Source organism: Cupressus sempervirens, chromosome 8 (assembly GCF_028749045.1).
Source record: "Cupressus sempervirens isolate cs-2001-9-10 chromosome 8, ASM2874904v1, whole genome shotgun sequence".
NCBI classification, from domain to species: domain Eukaryota; kingdom Viridiplantae; phylum Streptophyta; class Pinopsida; order Cupressales; family Cupressaceae; genus Cupressus; species Cupressus sempervirens.
The window spans coordinates 7,382,818-7,407,107 of record NC_143125.1 but is presented as its reverse complement, the minus strand read 5'-3'; the positions used below and the strand labels follow the sequence as shown (position 1 = coordinate 7,407,107).

The 24,290-nt window shown below is 40.3% G+C and overlaps 1 protein-coding gene across 1 annotated transcript in view; it reads right to left on the bottom strand.

Annotated features, from left to right (window-relative positions):
* Positions 1-653: 653 nt before the first annotated feature.
* Positions 654-24,290, bottom strand: part of LOC149541294 (uncharacterized) — a 37,823-nt gene continuing 14,186 nt past the window's right edge. Inside the window, exons 2-7 of the mRNA XM_089796589.1 lie at positions 2,773-3,014; positions 2,455-2,577; positions 2,177-2,293; positions 1,864-2,046; positions 1,632-1,773; positions 654-1,388 (exon numbers count right to left, since the gene is read on the bottom strand). Coding sequence (XP_089652715.1) covers positions 1,201-1,388; positions 1,632-1,773; positions 1,864-2,046; positions 2,177-2,293; positions 2,455-2,577; positions 2,773-3,014 — 995 coding nt within the window. The 3' untranslated portion in view covers positions 654-1,200. The remainder of the gene's footprint in view (positions 1,389-1,631; positions 1,774-1,863; positions 2,047-2,176; positions 2,294-2,454; positions 2,578-2,772; positions 3,015-24,290) is intronic.

Sequence of the window (24,290 nt, the reverse complement as noted above, 5' to 3'; positions counted from 1 at the left end):
TTTTCTTTTGAGGATGATGAAGTAGTCAACATACAATGACTATTGTTCAATAATGTTGGTTATCCGGCTATGTATTAAGTGTTTATGAACATTGAGAAGTTACAAGTGTCGGTTAATGGTTTTGTTCCTTTTGGCAACTGTGGGGTCTTATAAATATATTGCATATCATCAAGAGGAATAGTATGATGTATTAGGATAAACTCCAATCCTTGGTTGTTCATCTCATCTACTTATGTAATGATTTCATGTCTGAACAATGACATTTAACACTTTTATCTGGCATGCATTGTCGTCTTCATTATTAATTCATATATTTAATTTGTCAAATATAAGTAGTAAACAAGTCGAGACACGACTTCTTTTGTTATAGCCAAGGTAATTCAAATAGATTATTGGCATGTTTGGACTAATTTGTGATGAGTTCTCAGAATAAGAATTCACTTGAACACTTCAGATCCTGGGTAAGGTAACATTCTCTGTTTGGGGTAGCTGGATCTTCTATCACTTAGCCCATTTACCTCCAATCTTCCATCTTGTCATGTTGTCATCAATAATTATTACCCTTTTATGACTGATCAAGTATAAAGTACAAAACCACACTACAAATACAAACGTTTGCAATATGAAATAGGAAAAGCAGTTGATGCTAAGAATGGGTGCAGAACAATTGATGTTTTATAATTTTATTTTAGATAAATGACGTCCCGTTGCCCAATAATTAGTACATGAAGGACCCTGTATAAATCAACGAGCCTTCCCTGTCTATGGAAGTGCTCTACTTTTTCTGTTGCTGCATTTCCGAGGAACCCCAGCTACATATTTTGTTTTAAAGGGGCATTCCTAACTTATTTTTCTCCATCCAACTTTCCCAGTACATTGAGAAACTGCTATTCAAGTGATAAATTACAAATTCAAGTCGACAAATTTGTGGGATGATGGAATTACTTTTTTTTGGATATGCAAGCACCTCAAGGGTTGCATGCAAGATAATTAAACAGATTGCTTACTCACACAGAGGATCAGACTGCAGTACCATAGCTGACGACGCCCATTCCAATTTTAATAATACACTTCTTTTTTCCCAACCATCTGGTAAAAAGATATCCAATCTTGAACGTTGCTTGCCTTATATCCAATCATCAAAAATCACATGGTAACTTGAAGGATTATCTTTGCTGCTCATGCAAGTGACGTGTTATCTTATCCCTTTGAATTGTCTGTTCTCGTCCTTTGTGTAACATCAGAGTTCAGCTTATGTGTTGTTTCATTCAATGTGTCCCGACTATCAATTTTGAGAACGCTCTCCTTTGATTCAGATGGGCTTTTAGATGATAGCATTGATGATTTCTCTGGAGATGACCCAAATAACTGAACTGTGAAGCTTCCACCTGAATAAAAGAGTAATATTATATTAAATAGAGGTAACTGACTAATACTCCCTTTTGTGGTGGTGCAAAAAGCTATGGATATAAAATATGGATGGCCTTACAGAGTTGCACATCTGACCTTAGATTGAGCCATAAGGTACGGAATATAGTTTATTATAAACTATAAAGTAAAATGTAGACTAGCAAGGTTCATTAAAAAATTAAATGTAGGCTGGAAAGGGTCTTTTTGGATTTTGTACTCACCTAGAATTAATACAGCTCCCAGCCAGCCTGTTGGGCCCCACCTTTCACCAAGTAGAATCCATGCAAAAGCAGCGCCCCAGAGGGGTTCTAGACCATAAATTATGGCTGTGTCTGTTGCTGAAACATCCCGCATTGCTGCTAGCTGCAGAAATTGTTATCCACCGTTAGCATGTAAACTAAGAAGAGGAGATATGTAACAAATTCTGTTAGGAGTGGCAATTCGGTAACTTACCTCTGCCCATAAACAAAAACCAGTTGAGAAAAATCCTGTATAAATTATTGGCAGCCAAGGAAGAGCAACCAAGTTTTGCAGTGAGACCGTCCAATTTACATTCTCCAAATGCATGAAATTGAAATTGAACATGTCATTATCCCACCAGTACCAGATGGCTGACACAAATGCTATAACAGAAATCTGTACAATAGAGTCAATTTTTCAGCCTTTGATGTGTTACATCAAGCCTGAGTTGAAAGTATTCAAACTAAATTTGCTTTTGTATTCTCAAAATTACAGCATGTTCTAAAGTACCAAGAAAAGAACAAACCTCGTATCCAAGAAGACCAAGGTATTTGTCTGTCCTTGTATTTCTAGAAAAATGTTCAGTCCGAAGCATATGGATACCAAAAAATATGGCACTCAAAAGATTCCAGAAATCCCCAATCTGTAAGTGAGAAAAACATGGGATTCAGCATCATAGCTGCATTATTTTCTAAATGAGCGCAGCAATATGTGAACCAATCAGTATGATAACAATTTAATCGACTCATATTGTTCGTTCACTGTTTTCTACCATTATCCAGGTGAACCATATGTCAAGCTTACAGTAATGGGAGATCCACTTGATTCAAGGAGGGCAATTCCAAGAAGGGCCACTGTTGCCCCAGACCATGTAACCTTTGGTATTCTTGCTCCAAACAGACCATCTAGCAAAGGCACAACTATTACCTGTTCACAATGGTAAACTCTTTAGGATGTTGGTGCAAAATTTTCTGCTCCAATTGTGCTGGTAATGACTTGGCACAAGCATCCATTATAATTTCATGCTAAAATAAGAAAATGAGATAAGAACCAACTTGCAATATTAATAGTATCATTAATCGTTTAATATCTGCTGCCAACAGTAAGTACTGAAGATCTTACAGTTAATGCTGCAATAAATGAAGAACGGCCTGCATCTGAAGTGAGAAGTCCAATACCCTGCAAAAGATAGCCTCCACTGACCCAGAGTCCTAATTCAAATCCTGCCATACGAATTCCAACATCTCTCCATGTTTGGAACATGAATGGTATAAATGGAACTGTTGCTACTGTAAATCGAGCCACAGAAAATAATGATGGATCTACAACAGCTTCTACTTCTTTTATGACAGTAATATTGCTAGCTGTGGAATAAGACATTAACAAAGATAAAATCAGAAGGTGAGCCTGCAAACTTGTGAGCCTCAAATAATCTAATCATTGATTTGTTTATCTTCTAATATCTATTTTTTGTCACATATATTAGAGGTAATAGTCACTTAAGAAGAAATAGAGTCATAAATCCCGAATCATTCAAATCATAATGGTGCAAAATCAAAGATTTTGAAGCAACTGATCAAGTGTTAAATTCGGCTTAGCCCAAATCTAGAAGGAAAGGATTACATTCACCTCGAATGCAAGGGTTAAATTAGGTCAGCCTAAATCTAGAAAGATTAAATTTTGCCTCTAATACAAGTAGTAGAAAGACTAAAGATTTAATGTTTGCCTCTAATAAATGTAGTAAATCAAGTAGTAGAAAGATTAAAGAATTAACTTTTGCCTCTAATACAAGTAGTAAATCAGGTCAGCCTAAATCTAGAAAGATTAAATTTTGCCTCTAATACAAGTAGTAGAAAGATTAAAGGTTTAATGTTTGCCTCTAATAAATGTAGGAAATCAAGTAGTAGAAAGATTAAAGAATTAACTTTTGCCTCTAATACAAGTAGTAAATCAGGTCAGCCTGAATCTAGAAAGATTAAATTTCACCTCTAATATAAGTGTCAAATTAGATTGGTCTAATGGATGGTGTATGTTGCAATTAATGTTAGTATGTTTTAAGACAATCTTTTGCCTCCGGTCATTGTATGTTTTTAGACAATCTTTTGCCTCCGGTCATTGTCTTTGCTAGGTTTATTTGTGACATAGTTTCTTTGCATAGTAATTTGTAAGAATCTTGCCTAACTACTCAAAATCTTTATTGTTGCACTTACTTTTCTTTCATCCTCTTATTTTATTTTGTATGTTTGAGCTCAATTTTTCTCTTGTTAATAGTAGGATGAAATTTTATTCCCATTAACCAATTTTGTTTAGTTGTAAACATTCATGTAGTTTTTTCTTTCTTTGCAGAAAATGATAAAAGATACTGCTCACAAAATGCAATTACAAGGAAACAAGTTTTCTAGCCCATGGTAACAAAAAATCTTTCTTGGGTACAACTTGGAAAGTTGGATCTTTTCAATTATTGGAAAAAAATTAAGGTAATGGTTCAGGAAATAATCACTGCAGAAATTTTTAGAATAATGTCTACATAATATCTTGTTTACAATTATTATAATGGTCAAAAAACAAATCTTGTAAATATTATAATGTGTCTAATATTGTTATTATTATTCTTCTTTTGTTATTAGAATGTTTCTAATATTGTTGTTATTTTTTGTTGTTAGAATGTTTCTAATAATGATTGTTTCGTAATAGAAGCATCATTGTGTCGTTTATATCTTCTAGATCTTTGACATCAGCTGGTTGGGCTTTGTTTGGGGTTTTTCCTGCTAGAGCTTCGTCAGTTGGGTCCTAGTCGTCTATTGGAGCATCTCTGTCTTTTTGGACCTAGTCATCTTCAGGAAGGAGCTGAATACGGTGGTCCTCTGGACGAGAAGGAGGTAATCCCACAGGTTCAGCAAATATACCAGAATACTTGTCCAAAATGTGTTGGAGATCGGCAGGAGTGCTAGAGACTGCTGATGGCTGCATCTGAATGGAATGGAGCTGAGCGATGACACCATGTGAATTCTTCTTAAGAAGTTTTTCCATACGGTGTGAACTGATGATGCTGAGAGACCCTGGTTGTAAGCCTTTCAAAGTGTGTTGGTGCCCCTCGGCTGAAAACTGCATCCAAAGTTCAGCAAAATCCCAGAGAATGGGGCCAAGAGTGCGTAACCATTGAGCACCCAAAACCACATCACAGCCACCTAAGGGTAAGGCAAACATGTCAGAGCGCATGTTATAATCTCCAATAGAGAGACGCACATTGCGACATTTCCCTTTACAAGGTAAAGTGCCCCCATTGGCAATCATGACTTCAAAGTTAGAGCAGGGATGGATAAAGCAATCAGCCTGTTTGGCTATTCGTGGATCAATGAAGTTATGAGTGCTACCAGAATCAATGAGTATAGTAAGAGGGATCTTCTTGAAGAAACCCTGGACCCGCATGGTTTGTGGAGTAGTGACTCCTGCCAAAGCATGGACAGATATCTCTGGTGGAGCTTCTGGTGAAGGAGGTTCAGGCTGGTGAGGCTCAACCTCATCATCCACTGTTTCCTGAGCATCTACATATTCTTCCAGTTCCGGTGGAGAATCCACATCCAAGAGATAGAACTTTTGCTGAACACATCTATGGCCCCGAGACCATTTCTCATCACAATTATAACAAAGCCCTTTGTCTCGCCTGACTCGCATCTCTGTTTCAGACAAGTGCTTGATCGGAGTAGTTCTGGGAGCTGGTATGACGGGAGGGTTGTGAGAACCTGTATTTCTGAATGGAACAAAATTAGATCTGGAGCGTTGTAGAGCACTAATCTTGTCTTCCGCTAACTTAGCCAACCCAAGGGCTTCCATCATTGTAGTAGGTCGAAACATTTTGACTTCTGAGCGAAGTGCATCCTTCAGACCACTGACAAAACAACTACGAAAGAATTCATCAGACAAGCCCTCTGTGTAATTAGCTAATTTTTCAAACTCTGTCTGGTATTCTCTTACAGTGCCTGTTTGACGCAGTTTAGTGAGTGCTCCTGTGAAATCATCAAAGGAACTAGGGCCAAAGCGCTCCAAAATGAGGGTGCACAATTCGCTCCACGTTGGGCCTACATTAGCCTTGATGTACCAACGGAACCATTGAAGAGCTTCATGTTCCAAATGAAAAGATGCAAGGGAGACTTTGTGGTTATCCAAAGTATTATGCAAGCTGAAATACTGCTCTGCCCTATAGATCCATCCAGTCGGATCAGAACCATCGAAGCATGGAAAATCAAGCTTTGGTCCACGGAAATTGCCAGAAGAGGACCCAGTATCTCCTGAATGGTTTCGGCTCATGGCTGACTGCTGAAAGTTAAGACCCAGAATTTTGTCATCCAGATCTTGAAGTTTGGTTTTGAGGGATGCAATTTCCTCTTCCATGATTTTTGCTCCTGAAGGCCACGACAGAAAAAAATTTGATGTAATTTCCACCCAGCGAGCCCAAGAGAGTGCTCTGATACCAGATGAGAAGAACCTCCTTATAGCAATATCGTGAGAATGCTCGAAATAACAGAATACAAAGTGATAGCAGAACTCAGAATGAATCTACTGATCGCAGGCCACTTCGAGGGGGTAACCTCCTTTGAGCAAGCTCAATACAATAAATTCGTCCGTGCCCATCAAGGGCCTCAACCTATTCTTATATACTGGGTACGATCTAGAAAAGTAATACTACCTATGCATGTGGGATAATAAAATATACTCACGGGACGACTTACAAAGCATATGCGTCCAACAACACTACTCTAACAAAATAAACAGAAGGAACACACAGGTTCCTAACATCGATACCAGATGAGAAGAACCTCCTTATAGCAATATCGTGAGAATGCTCGAAATAACAGAATACAAAGTGATAGCAGAACTCAGAATGAATCTACTGATCGCAGGCCACTTCGAGGGGGTAACCTCCTTTGAGCAAGCTCAATACAATAAATTCGTCCGTGCCCATCAAGGGCCTCAACCTATTCTTATATACTGGGTACGATCTAGAAAAGTAATACTACCTATGCATGTGGGATAATAAAATATACTCACGGGACGACTTACAAAGCATATGCGTCCAACAACACTACTCTAACAAAATAAACAGAAGGAACACACAGGTTCCTAACATCCCCTCTCCCTTAGAAAAAAGCTTTGTCCTCAAAGCTTAAGGTGTGGAAATTGTTGTTGAATCTGAAGAAGGGGTTCCCAGGTAGCATCCTCTGGTTGCATGCCATGCCAAGAACTATGTCAACTGCCTGGACTGGTGAGCTGTTGGGAGTGTAGGGAAGGAGCACTGGAGGTGCCTGACCATAGACTGCTTCATATGGAGTCATTTTAGAGGCAGTGTGGTAAGAGGTATTGTACCACCATTCAGCTAAAGGGAGCCACTTGGCCCACTGATGTTGTTGTTCGGAAGTGAAGCAACGAAGATAAGTTTCCAAGCATTTATTGACAATTTCAGTTTGACCATCAGTTTGTGGGTGATAGCCCGAACTCATCTTCAGTTTGGTGCCAGTTTTCTGAAACAGTTCAGTCCAAAAATGACTGGTAAAAGTTGCATCACGATCAGAGACAATGGAAGAAGGGAGTCCATGAAGACGAAATATCTGGTCCATGAAGATTTGTGCAACAGAGGAGGCAGTATAGGGGTGGCTGAGGGCACAAAAATGACTATATTTCGAGAGACGATCAACCACAACCAAGATCACTGTCTTGCCACCGGATTTAGGAAGCCCTTCAATGAAATCCATAGAAATATCAGTCCAAATCCGTGTAGGGATGGGCAATGGTTCGAGCAAGCCAGGAAGGAGGGTCGTTTCACCCTTGTGGCGTTGGCAAGTATCACATTCAGCCACCATCTGTTGAATCGTCTGTTTCATCCCTTTCCAAAAGAAGTTTCTCCTTGCTCGCTCATAAGTTTTGAGGAAGCCTGAGTGCCCTGCTGAAGGAGAAGCATGGAGTTCATAAAAAATAGCCTGATGTAGAGCTGGGTTCTGAGGAAGCACTAGCCGACCCTTGTATCGAAGAGAAGCACCATCCCAAGAGTAATGTGGTATAGCAGAAGGATTATTGGCTAGCTGGTGAATGATTTGAGATAAAGAAGAGTCACTGTCATAGCCCTGCTGAACAGACGCTAACCAATTGGGAATGGGCATAGAAATAGCGGAAAGGGAAGCTTGATTATCAAATGTGCGAGAAAGAGCATCTGCCACAATATTCTCCTTACCCTTCTTGTAGGTGATCTCATAATCATACCCCATGAGTTTGCTGACCCATTTCTGTTGTGTAGGAGAGGATACCCGTTGTTCCAAGAAGTATTTCAGACTTTGGTGATCGGTTCTGATGCAAAAATGACTCCCTAAGAGGTATGGCCGCCACTTCTGTACAGCATGCAAAATAGCCATCATTTCTTTTTCATAAGTAGAGAGGGCTAGATTCTTACCAGAGAGGGCTTTGCTAGTGAACGCAATAGGATGGTCATCTTGCAGGAGAACAGCACCCAATCCATTGCCGCAAGCATCACTCTCAATAGTGAAGGGTTTGGAAAAATCTGGCATCGCGAGAACAGGTGTACTGCACATAGCCTGTTTCAGTTGTTCAAATGCAGTCTCAGCAACAGGGGTCCAGGAGAAGGCATCCTTTTTTAACAGAGCTGTCAATGGTGCTGCAATTTTCCCGTAATCTTTGACAAACTTGCGGTAGTAGCCAGTCAACCCCAAAAAACCTCGAAGGCTCTTGAGAGTTTTAGGATGCGGCCAAGTTTTCATGGCATCTATTTTTGTAGGATCCACCCGCACTCCATGGTGTGCAACAATATGCCCGAGATACTCCACTTCCTCCTGGCCAAACACACATTTAGATAGTTTTGCACAGAGTTGATGATCAGAGAGAAGTTGCAAGACAAGCTCCAGATGATGGAGATGCTCAGCCCAAGTTTTGCTATATATGAGGATATCATCAAAGAAGACCAGAATGAATTTCCGGAGGTATGGTCGAAATATGTTATTCATCACTGCCTGAAATGTTGAAGGAGCATTCGTGAGGCCAAAGGGCATGACTAAAAATTCATAGTGACCATCATGTGTGCGGAAGGCAGTTTTAGGTATATCCTCCTCATTAACCCGAATTTGATGATACCCAGAACGAAGATCTAACTTGGAGAAAAAATGAGCCCCATGAAGTTCATCAAGAAGTTCATCAACAACTGGAATGGGAAACTTGTCCTTTATAGTGAGATGATTAAGTGCTCGGAAATCAATGCAGAGTCGCCATGACCCATCTTTTTTGCGAACAAGTAGAACTGGAGAAGAAAAGGAACTGGTACTAGGGCGAATAATACCTTGCTTCAGAAAGTCACGGACAAGTATCTCGATTTCGGTCTTCTGATGAAATGGGTAGCGGTAGGGCCTGATGTTGGGCGGAACACTGCCAGGAAGGAGCTGAATACGGTGGTCCTCTGGACGAGAAGGAGGTAATCCCACAGGTTCAGCAAATATACCAGAATACTTGTCCAAAATGTGTTGGAGATCGGCAGGAGTGCTAGAGACTGCTGATGGCTGCATCTGAATGGAATGGAGCTGAGCGATGACACCATGTGAATTCTTCTTAAGAAGTTTTTCCATACGGTGTGAACTGATGATGCTGAGAGACCCTGGTTGTAAGCCTTTCAAAGTGTGTTGGTGCCCCTCGGCTGAAAACTGCATCCAAAGTTCAGCAAAATCCCAGAGAATGGGGCCAAGAGTGCGTAACCATTGGGCACCCAAAACCACATCACAGCCACCTAAGGGTAAGGCAAACATGTCAGAGCGCATGTTATAATCTCCAATAGAGAGACGCACATTGCGACATTTCCCTTTACAAGGTAAAGTGCCCCCATTGGCAATCATGACTTCAAAGTTAGAGCAGGGATGGATAAAGCAATCAGCCTGTTTGGCTATTCGTGGATCAATGAAGTTATGAGTGCTACCAGAATCAATGAGTATAGTAAGAGGGATCTTCTTGAAGAAACCCTGGACCCGCATGGTTTGTGGAGTAGTGACTCCTGCCAAAGCATGGACAGATATCTCTGGTGGAGCTTCTGGTGAAGGAGGTTCAGGCTGGTGAGGCTCAACCTCATCATCCACTGTTTCCTGAGCATCTACATATTCTTCCAGTTCCGGTGGAGAATCCACATCCAAGAGATAGAGCTTTTGCTGAACACATCTATGGCCCCGAGACCATTTCTCATCACAATTATAACAAAGCCCTTTGTCTCGCCTGACTCGCATCTCTGTTTCAGACAAGTGCTTGATCGGAGTAGTTCTGGGAGCTGGTATGACGGGAGGGTTGTGAGAACCTGTATTTCTGAATGGAACAAAATTAGATCTGGAGCGTTGTAGAGCACTAATCTTGTCTTCCGCTAACTTAGCCAACCCAAGGGCTTCCATCATTGTAGTAGGTCGAAACATTTTGACTTCTGAGCGAAGTGCATCCTTCAGACCACTGACAAAACAACTACGAAAGAATTCATCAGACAAGCCCTCTGTGTAATTAGCTAATTTTTCAAACTCTGTCTGGTATTCTCTTACAGTGCCTGTTTGACGCAGTTTAGTGAGTGCTCCTGTGAAATCATCAAAGGAACTAGGGCCAAAGCGCTCCAAAATGAGGGTGCACAATTCGCTCCACGTTGGGCCTACATTAGCCTTGATGTACCAACGGAACCATTGAAGAGCTTCATGTTCCAAATGAAAAGATGCAAGGGAGACTTTGTGGTTATCCAAAGTATTATGCAAGCTGAAATACTACTCTGCCCTATAGATCCATCCAGTCGGATCAGAACCATCGAAGCGTGAAAAATCAAGCTTTGGTCCACGGAAATTGCCAGAAGAGGACCCAGTATCTCCTGAATGGTTTCGGCTCATGGCTGACTGTTGAAAGTTAAGACCCAGAATTTTGTCATCCAGATCTTGAAGTTTGGTTTTGAGGGATGCAATTTCCTCTTCCATGATTTTTGCTCCTGAAGGCCACGACAGAAAAAAATTTGATGTAATTTCCACCCAGCGAGCCCAAGAGAGTGCTCTGATACCAGATGAGAAGAACCTCCTTATAGCAATATCGTGAGAATGCTCGAAATAACAGAATACAAAGTGATAGCAGAACTCAGAATGAATCTACTGATCGCAGGCCACTTCGAGGGGGTAACCTCCTTTGAGCAAGCTCAATACAATAAATTCGTCCGTGCCCATCAAGGGCCTCAACCTATTCTTATATACTGGGTACGATCTAGAAAAGTAATACTACCTATGCATGTGGGATAATAAAATATACTCACGGGACGACTTACAAAGCATATGCGTCCAACAACACTACTCTAACAAAATAAACAGAAGGAACACACAGGTTCCTAACATCGATACCAGATGAGAAGAACCTCCTTATAGCAATATCGTGAGAATGCTCGAAATAACAGAATACAAAGTGATAGCAGAACTCAGAATGAATCTACTGATCGCAGGCCACTTCGAGGGGGTAACCTCCTTTGAGCAAGCTCAATACAATAAATTCGTCCGTGCCCATCAAGGGCCTCAACCTATTCTTATATACTGGGTACGATCTAGAAAAGTAATACTACCTATGCATGTGGGATAATAAAATATACTCACGGGACGACTTACAAAGCATATGCGTCCAACAACACTACTCTAACAAAATAAACAGAAGGAACACACAGGTTCCTAACATCTGGTAAGGTCTCAATTGGGTCTTCAGCCCCTCTTTCTGGTGAGATTAAGAATGGCAGTATCTCGGGTTTGAAAGTAGACCCTTCCCTATTTCAAACCCTATCCAGATCCCTATGGATAAGGTTGTGGTTAAAGACATTGAGCTTGCCTCCTATTTTTTTCTCACCATAGTGTGATCTGCCACTTCAAGAGTTTTGGTCACGTCTTCTTGATTTGCACAGGTGGATCTCCTCTCATTGGGAACCTATTTTGCCTTGTATGGTTCACATGTTCCCTATGGCCAAGGAATTTTTTATTGCTAAGGTCAAAAATGTTGATGATAGAAAGTTGATTTTGTGGAATCGTTGTTTCACTTGGGAAGATTGTTTTGCGCTGATGGTGAAACCGCAGTACCCCGATTTTCCCTCTCTTCGAAAACCTTTAACAAGGTTCCGATATGGGTGAGGCTCCCCTATCTTCCTCTTCATATTTGGGTTGACTCCCTGTTGGAAGAAGTGGGAAAGGCTCTTAAAGATTTCTTGATGGTGGATTGTAATGTCCCCTCTTTAGTTCGACATGACATTGATCATGGATTTTGCCTATTCCAGACTCTCGTAGGCAAATGGTGTGGAGAGAGAGTCAATTCTGCAGATCAGATGGTCATATCTTGCTCTTGAAGAAGTGTTAAGAGGTTATATTTTATTATTATGTGTTATTGGGGCCTACATGTTATAATTTTAAGTTGAGTTGCACTTTTTATTTTATAAAATTACTTTATTATAAAAAGTGCATTATAATGAGATTTTATAAAGGATGTTTCTAGAAGTTCTACCAACTTCTTAGAAAAGTGAATAAATAGAGGGCTAGGCCTCTCATTTTGGACATGCTTGGATTTGAGATTTCTTCTACTTCTTCCATTGTGGAGCAAATTTGTAGTCTCTTGGGTCTGCAAATTATTATTTGATCTTTGGGAACGAATCACTCCTTTGGATTGGCGACTTTGAGGGTGTGAAATATCACCTGAATTGTTGCATTTGAGGAGTTGGTAATTCAGCCATCTCATTTGGACTTCATTGAGATTCAGTTATAAGGGTTTACTTTGGTTGGAATAAGGGTTTCAGTTGTGCCCTAGCATTTGTGGATTGATTAATAGGGTTTGAAGACACAGTTGTGCATTATTTTCAGACTGCCAATCGAGGGTTTGGACCCACGATTTTGCTCATAACTCCTAATTGGCTTGACGGATGAATTTCATATTTTAGGGGGTTATTCAGCAACCCTAGGCGCCCAGATTTATTGCTTTTGGAGTGACAAAAAACGCTGCAATATTTTTATCTAGCAGCCGTACCAGGCCGTACCTGTACGGCCCTGTCAGTTGGGCAGCAGCAGCAATTTTGTGAGTCGGTTTGGGGCAGATTGTGAAGTCTTCATGTGGCATTAATTCAGCATTCATATCCGGCAAAATTGGAGCTATTTCAGGTGCACAAACTGAAGTTTTGATTGCCAAAATATTGCATGTTATGGATTAGAACAGTCAGCACTGTCATTGCATAAATAGTTATTTCCAGTCATTAATAACTGTTGTAAAAGTTTCGTCATTTGCATTCCAAATCTGAACTGGGTTATTGTTCATGTCATAACATTGCATTGTCAAGAGCTTGATGTATTAGAAGTGCATAGTTGTGACAGTCTCTCATTGTAATCAGTTCTATTTGCTGTCATAAAATCAGAATTGCATTGGACTTCATATTTGAGTTTCATATTGTCATCTATCTCTTAGATTGGTAGTAATATAATTTGGAATTGTTGTTCATACATTATTGGCATCATATATTGAGGTTTCGTTGTACAACAATTAGTAATATTGCAGCCTTATTCGGTTACATGCCAACTGTTTGACAAAATTCCTAAGTCCAGTTTGAGGGTTTCAGTGGCCTTTATAGTAAGGGTCATTACAGTGGTATCAGAGCTATAAGTCCTGCCATCCTGTGGAGGTCTTATAGGGAATTTGGAACAGCTGGATAGAAGAGAAAGTGTTTGACGAAATGTCAAAACACTAAAATCAGAACATTTATGTTTGAGCATGCGACAGAGGCTTTATAATTTCCGCAATACCAAAGCAAGACAAGATAGGATTTCAGACCTGCAGAGCGAACAGTCTAGCTCAACTGTACAGGTGGACATAGAATCCAGTCATACAGACACAGGGGAGGTATTCTTTGATCAAGACTATGACTACAATATGGATAGAGGCGGGAATGCCGGTCCAGATCAGCGAGAGGAAAGATTTTTACAGTTATTAGACGAACAAAGGGCACAAGAACAGAATCAGAGAATGGAGCTTATGATGCAGATGATGGCTCGTCAAATGGGGTTGAACGCTAACATAGGTGGAGGAAATAATCAAAATGGTAACAATCAGAATGGGAATAATCAGGATGGGATACAAAATGGAGACGAACAAATTGGGAACAATTTCGGTCATGCACCCCAGCAAGCTAAGACAGTGAGTTCGAGACCTATGATTCCCACGTTCCTTCCTAGAGCTCCAGAGCAGCCAGTACCAGAACCCCAGATCACTGACATACAGGATCAGCTGAGGAGAGATTGGGAAGCAGGAGGTCCAGATTTTACAGCTGCAATCACCTTTAGAGAGTATATGGATGTGCGGATGAAGCATATGCCCCGTGGACATGACAGGACTCAGAGCTATGAGCTACGAAAGAAAGTAGGGAAACTTCAGTTACCATATTATGATGGCTCGGGGAAGTCTACAGCAAGAGCTTGGGTTCAAAAACTTGACACATACTTTCAATTGAACCCTATGTCTGAGGAAGAAGCTATTAAGTATGCAGCAATTCACCTGGATGGGTTAGCACACGAGTGGTGGCATCATGGTATGATCACTATGGGTCATGCACACATTACCTCATATGTGGAGTTTACGGAGAGACTGATTGAACATTTTGATAAGAAGGATCCAGAACTCCATTTCAAGGAGTTAGCTCAGCTTAAACAATGGGGATCATTGGAAACATACATTTCAGAATTTCAGAAACTTGCAGTGTTAGTAACAGATGTATCTGAACGGAGGCTATTGGTTTTATTTATGGATGGGCTAGTTGATCCGTTGAGAGGGTGGATTAAAGCTCTCAACCCTCCCACTTTGTAGGAAGCCATTAAGAAAGCTCGTGACATGGATTCCTCTTCAACTTCTAAAAATAAATTCCAGGCAAAGAGTTTCCCTTTAGGAAAAGATAGGGATAGGAAACCCTTTCATAGAGAGGCACAACTACCTAAGGAGGAAAGTAAGAGGTTGGACAAGGAGACACTTAATGACTTGCGTAGGAAGAAGCTATGCTTCTATTGCAAAGGCCCGTATGAGTATGGCCATGACTGTCCTATGAGGCCAAAAGGGAAGATCAACCGAGCAATGTGGGCTTATTACGAAGGCTCAGATTCAGATAGTTCAGAACATCATGATGAGGATCCTGATGAAGCAGAGGGAGAGCAGGAGATAGACAGTGCAGGGCAACAGCAGGGAACAGAGCTACATTTACAGGAAGCACGACTGTCTAGTATCCAGAGAGAGGGATCTTTCAGACTTCGGGGAGTTTTGGCTGGGCAGAAGGTTATTACATTATTGGACACAGGTGCCACACAGAATTTCATTGATGCACGATTCGTGGAGAAGCGTGGACTCATTACTGAGGAGTTCGTGGGACTAAGAGTCAAGGTAGCTGATGGATACACTCTTCGTTGTGACAGGATGGTACAAGACCTACCTTTGCGCCTGAACAACTATGAGTTTAAGGCGGACTATCATGTGGTCAACATGGGTGACATGGATATAGTACTTGGAATGCAGTGGCTACATTCATTGAAGGTGGTTACCCTGAGACTAGAGGACATGGAGATACAATTCGAAGTGAATGGTAGGACTCATGTGCTTAAGGCTATCCGTAATGTAGACATCAGGACTATCTCATTTAGGCGGCTGGAGAGATTAACTAGGCATAATGATATAGAGTGGGCAGCAGTTTGTACTTTGACACCTACACAGGAGGAGTAACATAAGACGGAATATCATCCTGATATTCAGAAATTGAGGATTAAGTACGAAAAGGTATTCAATGAGATTCCACCAGGCAGGCCACTGGACAGAGGCATTGAGCATGTTATTGAGCTGGAGGAAGGTGCTAAGCCTATCATGATCACACCATATTGACACCCAAAGCGACTCAAGGATGAGATCGAAAGGACCATCGAGGAGTTGCTAGCTATGGGGCACATCCGACCAAGTAAGTCACCTTTTGCATCTTCTGTTGTTTTGGTAAAAAAGAAGGATGGAACTCTTCGGATGTGTGTTGATTACAGGGAATTAAATAAGAGAACCATTAAGAACAGGTATCCCATTCCTCGCATTGATGAGTTGATAGATGAATTGCATGGGGCTTGTTATTTCACGAAAATTGATTTGAGATCAGGATATCACCAGATCAGAGTCCGTGAACAGGATATTGAGAAAACTGCTTTCAGATGTCATTGTGGGCACTTTGAGTTTGTAGTCATGCCTTTCGGCTTGACCAATGCACCTGCCACTTTCCAGTCCACTATGAACAGAGTTTTCCACCATCAGTTGAGGAAATTCGTGCTGATATTTTTTGATGACATTTTGATCTATAGCCGATCATGGCAGGAGCATCTAGAGCATTTGGAGACAGTGTTGAGCATTTTACAAAAGGAGTCCTTGTATGCAAAAGAGTCCAAATGTGACATAGGGATGACCGAGCTGTTATATTTGGGACACATTATTAGTGCAGATGGAGTGCGGATGGATCCTGAAAAGATTTGCGCTATTGTTGATTGGCCTCCACCAGAGGACCTTACACAGTTGAGGGGGTTCCTTGGTTTATGTGGTTTCTATCGCAGGTTTGTCAGTGGCTACTCACGACATGCAGCTCCCATGACAGATCTACGGAAAAAAAGGGGAATTTGTGTGGACTCAGAAGGCACAGGACTGTTTTATGAGATTTAAGGAGATAATGACTACGTGCCCAGTTCTAGCATTACCTGATTTCACGAAGCCATTTGAGCTTCAATGTGATGCATCTGGAGAGGGAGTACGTGCTGTACTTATGCAGAATAAGCACCCCATAGCTTATGAGAGCAGGAAGCTCAGAGGCCCCGAGCGTTCATTCAGTATATATGATAAGGAGATGTTGGCCATCATGCATGCTTTGGCCAAATTCAGACAATATCTTGTGGGTAGCAAGTTTTGTATTAAAACTGATCATAACAGTTTGAGGCATTTCTTGGGACAGCGGGACCTGAATGATCGCCAGCAAAAGTGGGTAAGTAAGTTGCAGGCATATGATTTTGACATCTCATATGTCAAGGGAACTCAGAATGTTGTTGCAGATGCTCTATCTCGAAGGCCACACCTCACTCTTATGGTTCAGATATCAGAGGATTGGCGACACTTGATTATAGCCGAGTATGCCAGGGATACATGGGCCTCCGATATAGTGGAGGGAACAGTGATTGATACCAGATACACACTTGTAGATGATTTAATCATTTACAAGAACAAGATTTACCTAGTCCCAGGATCAAAGGTTAAGCAACTGATTTTGAGAGCATTTCACGACTTACCGACAGCAGGCCATCCCGAGTACTTCAAGACTTACATGTCAGTTCGAGAGCGGTTCACTTGGAAGGGGCTGAAAGCTGATGTTTTGCAGTACGTTCGAGAGTGTCTTGTTTGCCAACAAAACAAACAAGAACACAGCTATCCGACAGGGTTCCTACAGCCACTTCCGATCCCTGACAGGAAGTGGGAGTGCATCTCCATGGACTTTATCACAGGTTTGCCCAAGGTACAAGGACGGGATTGTATTTATGTGGTGGTAGATAGATTAACAAAATATGCTCATTTCTTTCCTATCACCACTACCCACTCAGCAGCTCAGGTGGCAGAGGTTTTCTTTCGGGAGGTTTTCAGATTGCACGGATTGCCTCGGAACATTGTGAGTGACAGGGATAGCCGTTTCATGAGTCATTTTTGGCAGGAGGTATTCCGGTTATGTGACACGGAGCTTACACCCAGCACTAGCTATCACCCACAAACCGATGGTTAGACGGAGATTGTGAACAAATGGGTGGAAGGGTATTTAAGGAATTATGTGGCAGCTCAGCAACGAGCTTGGGTCAGATGGATATATCTCTGCGAGTATTGTTACAATACTACATATCACATCACTATACAGATGACACCCTTCATGCCACTTTACGGTTATGAAGCACCTAGTTTCTTGGATTTGTTGTTGGGCGACAGCCGGGTACCCAGTGCAGGAGAATTATTACAGGAGAGTAAGGATATAGTTGCTACTCTCAAAGATAATATTGCGAGAGCTCAGAACCAGCAGAAGCAGTATGCAGACCAGAAGAGGACTGAGCGTAGTTTTGAGGTGGATGATATGGTTTACCTCATGTTGCAGCCATACAGGCAATCTACTCTTAAGAAGAGTGGTGCAGAGAAACTCAAGCCACGCTATTACGGACCATTCAGGGTTATCAGGCGAGTTGGTGAGGTGGCTTATGAGTTGGAGCTTCCGGCAGACAGCAGGGTGCACAATGTGTTTCATGTGTCCCGCCTCAAGAAGGCGTTGGGTCAGAATGTGGTGCCTTCCGCAGTATTACCTCCTTTAAACGATGAGGGAAAATTGATTTTAGTGCCAGAATCCATCCTGGAGAGCAGAGAAAAGCAGCTTCGCAGAAGAGTGATCAGAGAATACTTGGTTAAGTGGAAAGATCTACCTGTTGAGGATGCAACTTGGGAGGGGGAAGCTATTTTGCAACACCTGGCGTTAAGATTGCTTGAGGCCAAGCAATTTCAGGAGGGGCGGACTGTAATGTCCCCTCTTTAGTTCGACATGACATTGATCATGGATTTTGCCTATTCCAGACTCTCGTAGGCAAATGGTGTGGAGAGAGAGTCAATTCTGCGGATCAGATGGTCATATCTTGCTCTTGAAGAAGTGTTAAGAGGTTATATTTTATTATTATGTGTTATTGGGGCCTACATGTTATAATTTTAAGTTGAGTTGCACTTTTTATTTTATAAAATTACTTTATTATAAAAAGTGCATTATAATGAGATTTTATAAAGGATGTTTCTAGAAGTTCTAGAAAAAGTGCGTTATAATGAGATTTTATAAAGGATGTTTCTAGAAGTTCTACCAACTTCTTAGAAAAGTGAATAAATAGAGGGTTGGGCCTCTCATTTTGGACATGCTTGGATTTGAGATTTCTTCTACTTTTTCCATTGTGGAGCAAATTTGTAGTCTCTTGGGTCTGCAAATTATTATTTGATCTTTGGGAACGAATCACTCCCTTGGATTGGCGACTTTGAGGGTGTGAAATATCACCTGAATTGTTGCATTTGAGGAGTTGGTAATTCAGCCATCTCATTTGGACTTCATTGAGATTCAGTTATAAGGGTTTACTTTGGTTGGAATAAGGGTTTCAGTTGTGCCCTAGCATTTGTGGATTGATTAACAGGGTTTGAAGACATAGTTGTGCATTATTTTCAGACTGTCAGTCGAGGGTTTGGACCCACAATTTTGCTCATAACTCCTAATTGGCTTGACGGATGAATTTCATATTTTAGGGGGTTATTCAACAACCCTAGGCGCCCAGATTTATTGCTTTTGGAGTGACAAAAAACGCTGCAATATTTTTATCTAGCAGCCATACCAGGCCGTACCTGTACGGCCTTGTCAGTTGGGCAGCAGCAGCAATTTTGTGAGTCGGTTTGGGGCAAATTGTGAGGTCTTCGTGTGGCATTAATTCAGCATTCATATCCAGCAAAATTGGAGCTATTTCAGGTGCACAAACTGAAGTTTTGATTGCCAAAATATTGCATGTTATGGATTAGAACAATCAGCACTATCATTGCATAAATAGTTATTTCCAGTCATTAATAACTGTTGTAAAAGTTTCGTCATTTGCATTCCAAATCTGAACTGGGTTATTGTTCATGTCATAACATTGCATTGTCAAGAGCTTGATGTATTAGAAGTGCATATTTGTGACAGTCTCTCATTGTAATCAGTTCTATTTGCTGTCATAAAATCAGAATTGCATTGGACTTCATATTTGAGTTTCATATTGTCATCTATCTCTTAGATTGGTAGTGATATAATCTGGAATTGTGGTTCATACATTATTGGCATCATATATTGAGGTTTCGTTGTACAACAATTAGTAATATTGCAGCCTTATTCGGTTACATGCCAACTGTTTGACAAAATTCCTAAGTCCAGTTTGAGGGTTTCAGTGGCCTTTATAGTAAGGGTCATTACATGGATGATGACTCATCAGTTATTATGCACTCTACTTATGCCCGAATCCTGGTAGAGATAGACATCTCTAAGGGGTTGCCAAAAAAGATTAAGTTAGAGCATTCTAAGAGTTTTTGGATTCAAATATTGCACTATAAAGGGCTCCCCTTCAGATGTAGGAAGTTCTTTAAAACACGTCATCTGGCAGTCCAATGTGGATTAGAGAGGGCCAAGACAAAAAAGTCTGCTTCTTGGTGGAAGGATGCCTCTTCTAAACATTACACTTTTGTTACAAAGAGTTTTTCCCAAATTGTTGCACATGAGTCTGATGTTGGAGTGAACCTGCTGATTTCTTTTCTGCTTGAATTTTGCCTGCTGGCACCACCAGTATTGTGTCTTTTGGAGATGGTTCTACTGGTGACTCTTCTACTGGTATTGTTCTCGTCGTATCCACTGGTAATGCTCCTAGTAGTTCTGCTGCTATTGCTCAAGATAGCTCTGTGCTGGTTAATGTCTTCGGATTCTTCTACACAGGCTATGGGTAGTGAACATGCTGGGCTCTCTTCTTTAGCTGGTGATGCTAGGCTTGGTGTTTCTCCTTTGCTGGAGGACGCAGCCTAGGTTGTACTAAGAAAATTTCTATTGCTGGCACTGTCAAGCATGATGTTGTTGTGACTATTGTCGTTGGTTATATCCAACAAAATGATGATGTAATTCCTCCGATGAAGAACCCCAATGCTAGTCCTCTCCATAACTCTCATGTTGTTTGTATTGTGGCTAGTTATTGTCTTGTTTTTGTTTTGGGATCTTAGGCTTTGGTTTCTCAAGAGTGGCAAGATAAGGCTTCTATGGTGGAGGGGTGGATCCCAGCTATTGGAAAACACCATAAGAAGTCCCCTCCTTATTTCGACATGACATTGCGCTTGCAGAAGAAGGGAGGCAAAGCAAAATTTTAAATTTTCCTCATATCTTGCAGGTTGTGGGTTCCTAGTTTTAAAACTCATTGGGCAATTTGAGCTTTCTATTTAGTTAGTTTCGTTTGGTCTTGAATACTATTGTCCTTTGCATTATTCCTCTAGTTTGTCATGGGTTGCTAGTCAGTGTCTGCTGGCAGCGTTTCATTGTGGGGCTATCCTCGAATATCTTTGTACTCTAAAGGGCTTTGGGTCCCTTCAAAACCTGTTTTTCAGTTAGTCAAAACATCATCTTTGCAAACTGTAAATGAGCATATTGTTCATTCATTAATTCATTCAAGTTTTTACCTACATTCCCCGGGACACCCCCCCCCCCCCCGTAAAGTTTCTGCAAATTCTGATAATAATAATGCTGATAAAGTACTTTCCTTATGTAGCAACTGATCTTCAAATATTCTGGACTCAATATGATCGATCTAGGAAGGTTTGAATTAAATTTGTAAATTGTTATATATCTCTGCAAGAAATCGCTGAGGGCAGATTGCTAGGAGCAGACTTGAGATTGTATTGTGTGTTTTCTATCCACAACCTTACCCCCCCCCCCCCCACTTTATAATAGACCCAAGGGACTTGTCCTTTCACAAACAAACCCCCTTGCCTAGGTCGGCCATGTTTGCAAATACAACCTTTTAATTCAAATTGGTGCCCAAGAGCAAACTAATGGTTAGTAAAACTAACGACATTAGTTAGGTTAAAAGATGCATTTAGTCATCTATTAGAGATCGCCGATTTGACTAAAAGGGAGCAATTGCAAACAAAACAATTTTTTCAAAGAAGAAGCATGCTTTTCAGATCTGTTCGATCAAAGAAATCAGAACATTAATTTATCACAGTTACTTTGAGAATTAACACCCCCCCAACAAAAAAAAATCAAGTTTCAGAAACAGGAATGTCCCAAGGACAGGTACAGGAGGTCCCCTTGCCATACCCACTTTGCCAGAATGCCAAGGAGACGTCCCAAAAACTCAGGTACAAGGGAGAAAAAAAGGGGGGCGCAATCGTCCCCGAGACAGTTGGGGATGGCACAGACGTCCCTCGACCATCTGCCCCCATGATTTGCACAACAAGAAAAGGAAAAAAAGTTTTAAATTTGTTTTTTTTGGCTTTGACTTGGATGCCTAGTGGGCCCTGCCTCCCCAACAGCCCTAAAAGGGCAAAAACGACCATATTAAGCTATTGTTGACATTTGTTTTGGTTTGCATGTGAAGCTTGAGTTTATAGCAGCAGTTGGGATTTTCATTTTGCTAGACAAGGTGATTTGCTTGATTCCAAGAACTTGTGTAAGGGTTTGAGCTTCCTCTATTGTGCACCAAGTATGAAAATCTTTATGCTTCCATTTTCCATTTTTAAACAAATTTGCAGCTTGAAAAAGTCTGATTTTTTTAATTTTTTCATTCTTTCAGCCCCTTTTTTTCTCTCTCAACCCCGAGTTTCCAGGACGTTTCCCTGACATTCTCGCAAAGTGGGTATGGCAGGGGCGTGTCCCATACCCGTCCCCCTATCCCCGTTTCTGAAACTTGGTGTTTGGGGCAGGTTGGGGGGGGGGGGAGGACACGTCCCCGAGGAACATAGCTTAATCTTCTATCATGATAGAATATCATATGATCGATATCTAAGTAGATCATGATAGATTGTATCTTGTAGATCTATATCAACTGAGAGATAGATATTGTCAAATAGATAGCTATAAGTTGTATTGTACAGATATATCATGGCAGATTAATATCTATGGACAAACCGTGATTATAGTCCCTATGGTACGTATTAATGAGAAATACCTGTGCACATAGCTAATGGGAATCTTGAGTACTTGGTGAATATCATGACATTTGATATTCGTAGGCCATTATTCAGAGTACTCGGTAAATATTAAGAGAGTCGATATTTGTGGGCCATTACTCCTGATATCATTATGGTGGATATTTCCAAATAAAGATATATGTGAACAATAACATACAATCTGATAGTGCATATCTCATGAGACTTGAGATATGGCATGGTGTACTGTGAGACTTAGTATTGGAGACACCATGTCCAAAAGTTTTCCTTGGTATACATCATGAGACTTGATGCCAGTGCACGTACCAAAAAAAATATAAGTATGGTGAATATCTACTTGTGGATATTCATAATTATACCATACTTCAGATAATACCGTATGGTAACATCTAAATGATGAAATTCATATTGTTCTCATCATTTTCCTCAGTGTCATATTGAGATGATGGTTCTCTCAATCTGCTAGACAGTATTATATGTTGATCAAAATTCAAATTGACAATCATCCCTAGCTAAGAGAGAGTGTTAAAGTGATAGCTTCAGTCGGATTAAATTGATCATAAGTGAAATTATGATTAATATATATATTGATGATTACTGTTATATTATATCATAATCATAAGACTGAATTGGTTGACCGATTACATATCATTAAAATGCACTTTGTTAATTCTAATTAACATGATAATATTGGGCTTTTATTAGCACCGATCACCTTGCATTAGAAGTGCCTCCTAATAACTATCGGGCTCTGATTAATATGTGCTGATTACTATATACAGATCAGTCATTATTAATACTGCTTAACATATGTTATTACCGTGCAATGGTTCTTTGCATTAAAGGTGACTGTTGGGTGACAGGCCATGTCCTGCGTAGGGACATTACGTGGCTGTAGCCACATAGAGACATGTCCCTACATAGGGGATGCCTCTTCATTATATATTTATATTGAGAGAACTGCAGATGGAAAATATATCAGTCACAAAATATAATTACAGATGCAGTATATCAACTGTAATAAATCAGATTCACAGAAAGTATAATTCAGAGCATTATTACATCATTACTGTGAAGAAATATATCTATATATATACAAATATATCTGCACAACAGAAGAGTTTAGAAGTGAAAATAATTAGAGTAAATACTTACAAAGAAAAATACAGCAGTGTTACTACAAGCTAAGTCACAAGGTTCGAGTTCGAGTTCGAGTTCGACAGCTATGAAGTTCGGATGAAATTCGACAAGGCAAAAAAAAAAAAAAAAAATTCGACATTAAATTCGTCTTATATAATTTTCAAAAAATAATATGTATATGTCATTTATTTTTAAATGTTAGTATAAAATAAAACTTCAAAGTTATACAATAAAAATATTTTTAAATTATTATAATAAAAATATATTAATAATCATAAATAAACACACAAAACATTAATATATTACTAATAATAAAATATCCATATAATATAAATGTTTCCTAAAAACAATACATAAAATGTTTTGCTTTCATAAAAATTAATTAAAATATCATATAATATAAAAACACCATATATTATTAAAAATGTTGAATGAGATCCTAATAAACACTAGTAAACTTGAAACCTAAAAAATAAAATCAAAACTTTATAAAGATATTCCCTTCCCGACTGTCGCCGACTGAGCAAGTTTGAAAATGGCGGAGCTGCTGTGGGAGATCGCTGGCCAAGGCTGAAACAAAGACGAACAACAACAAAAGATAAATGGAAATTTCAAGAGGCAAAAGATTAACCGTTGCCGTTGAACTGGATAAACAACTGCCAAACTTCAGACAACAACAACTGCCAACGTTTGGACCTTCAGAA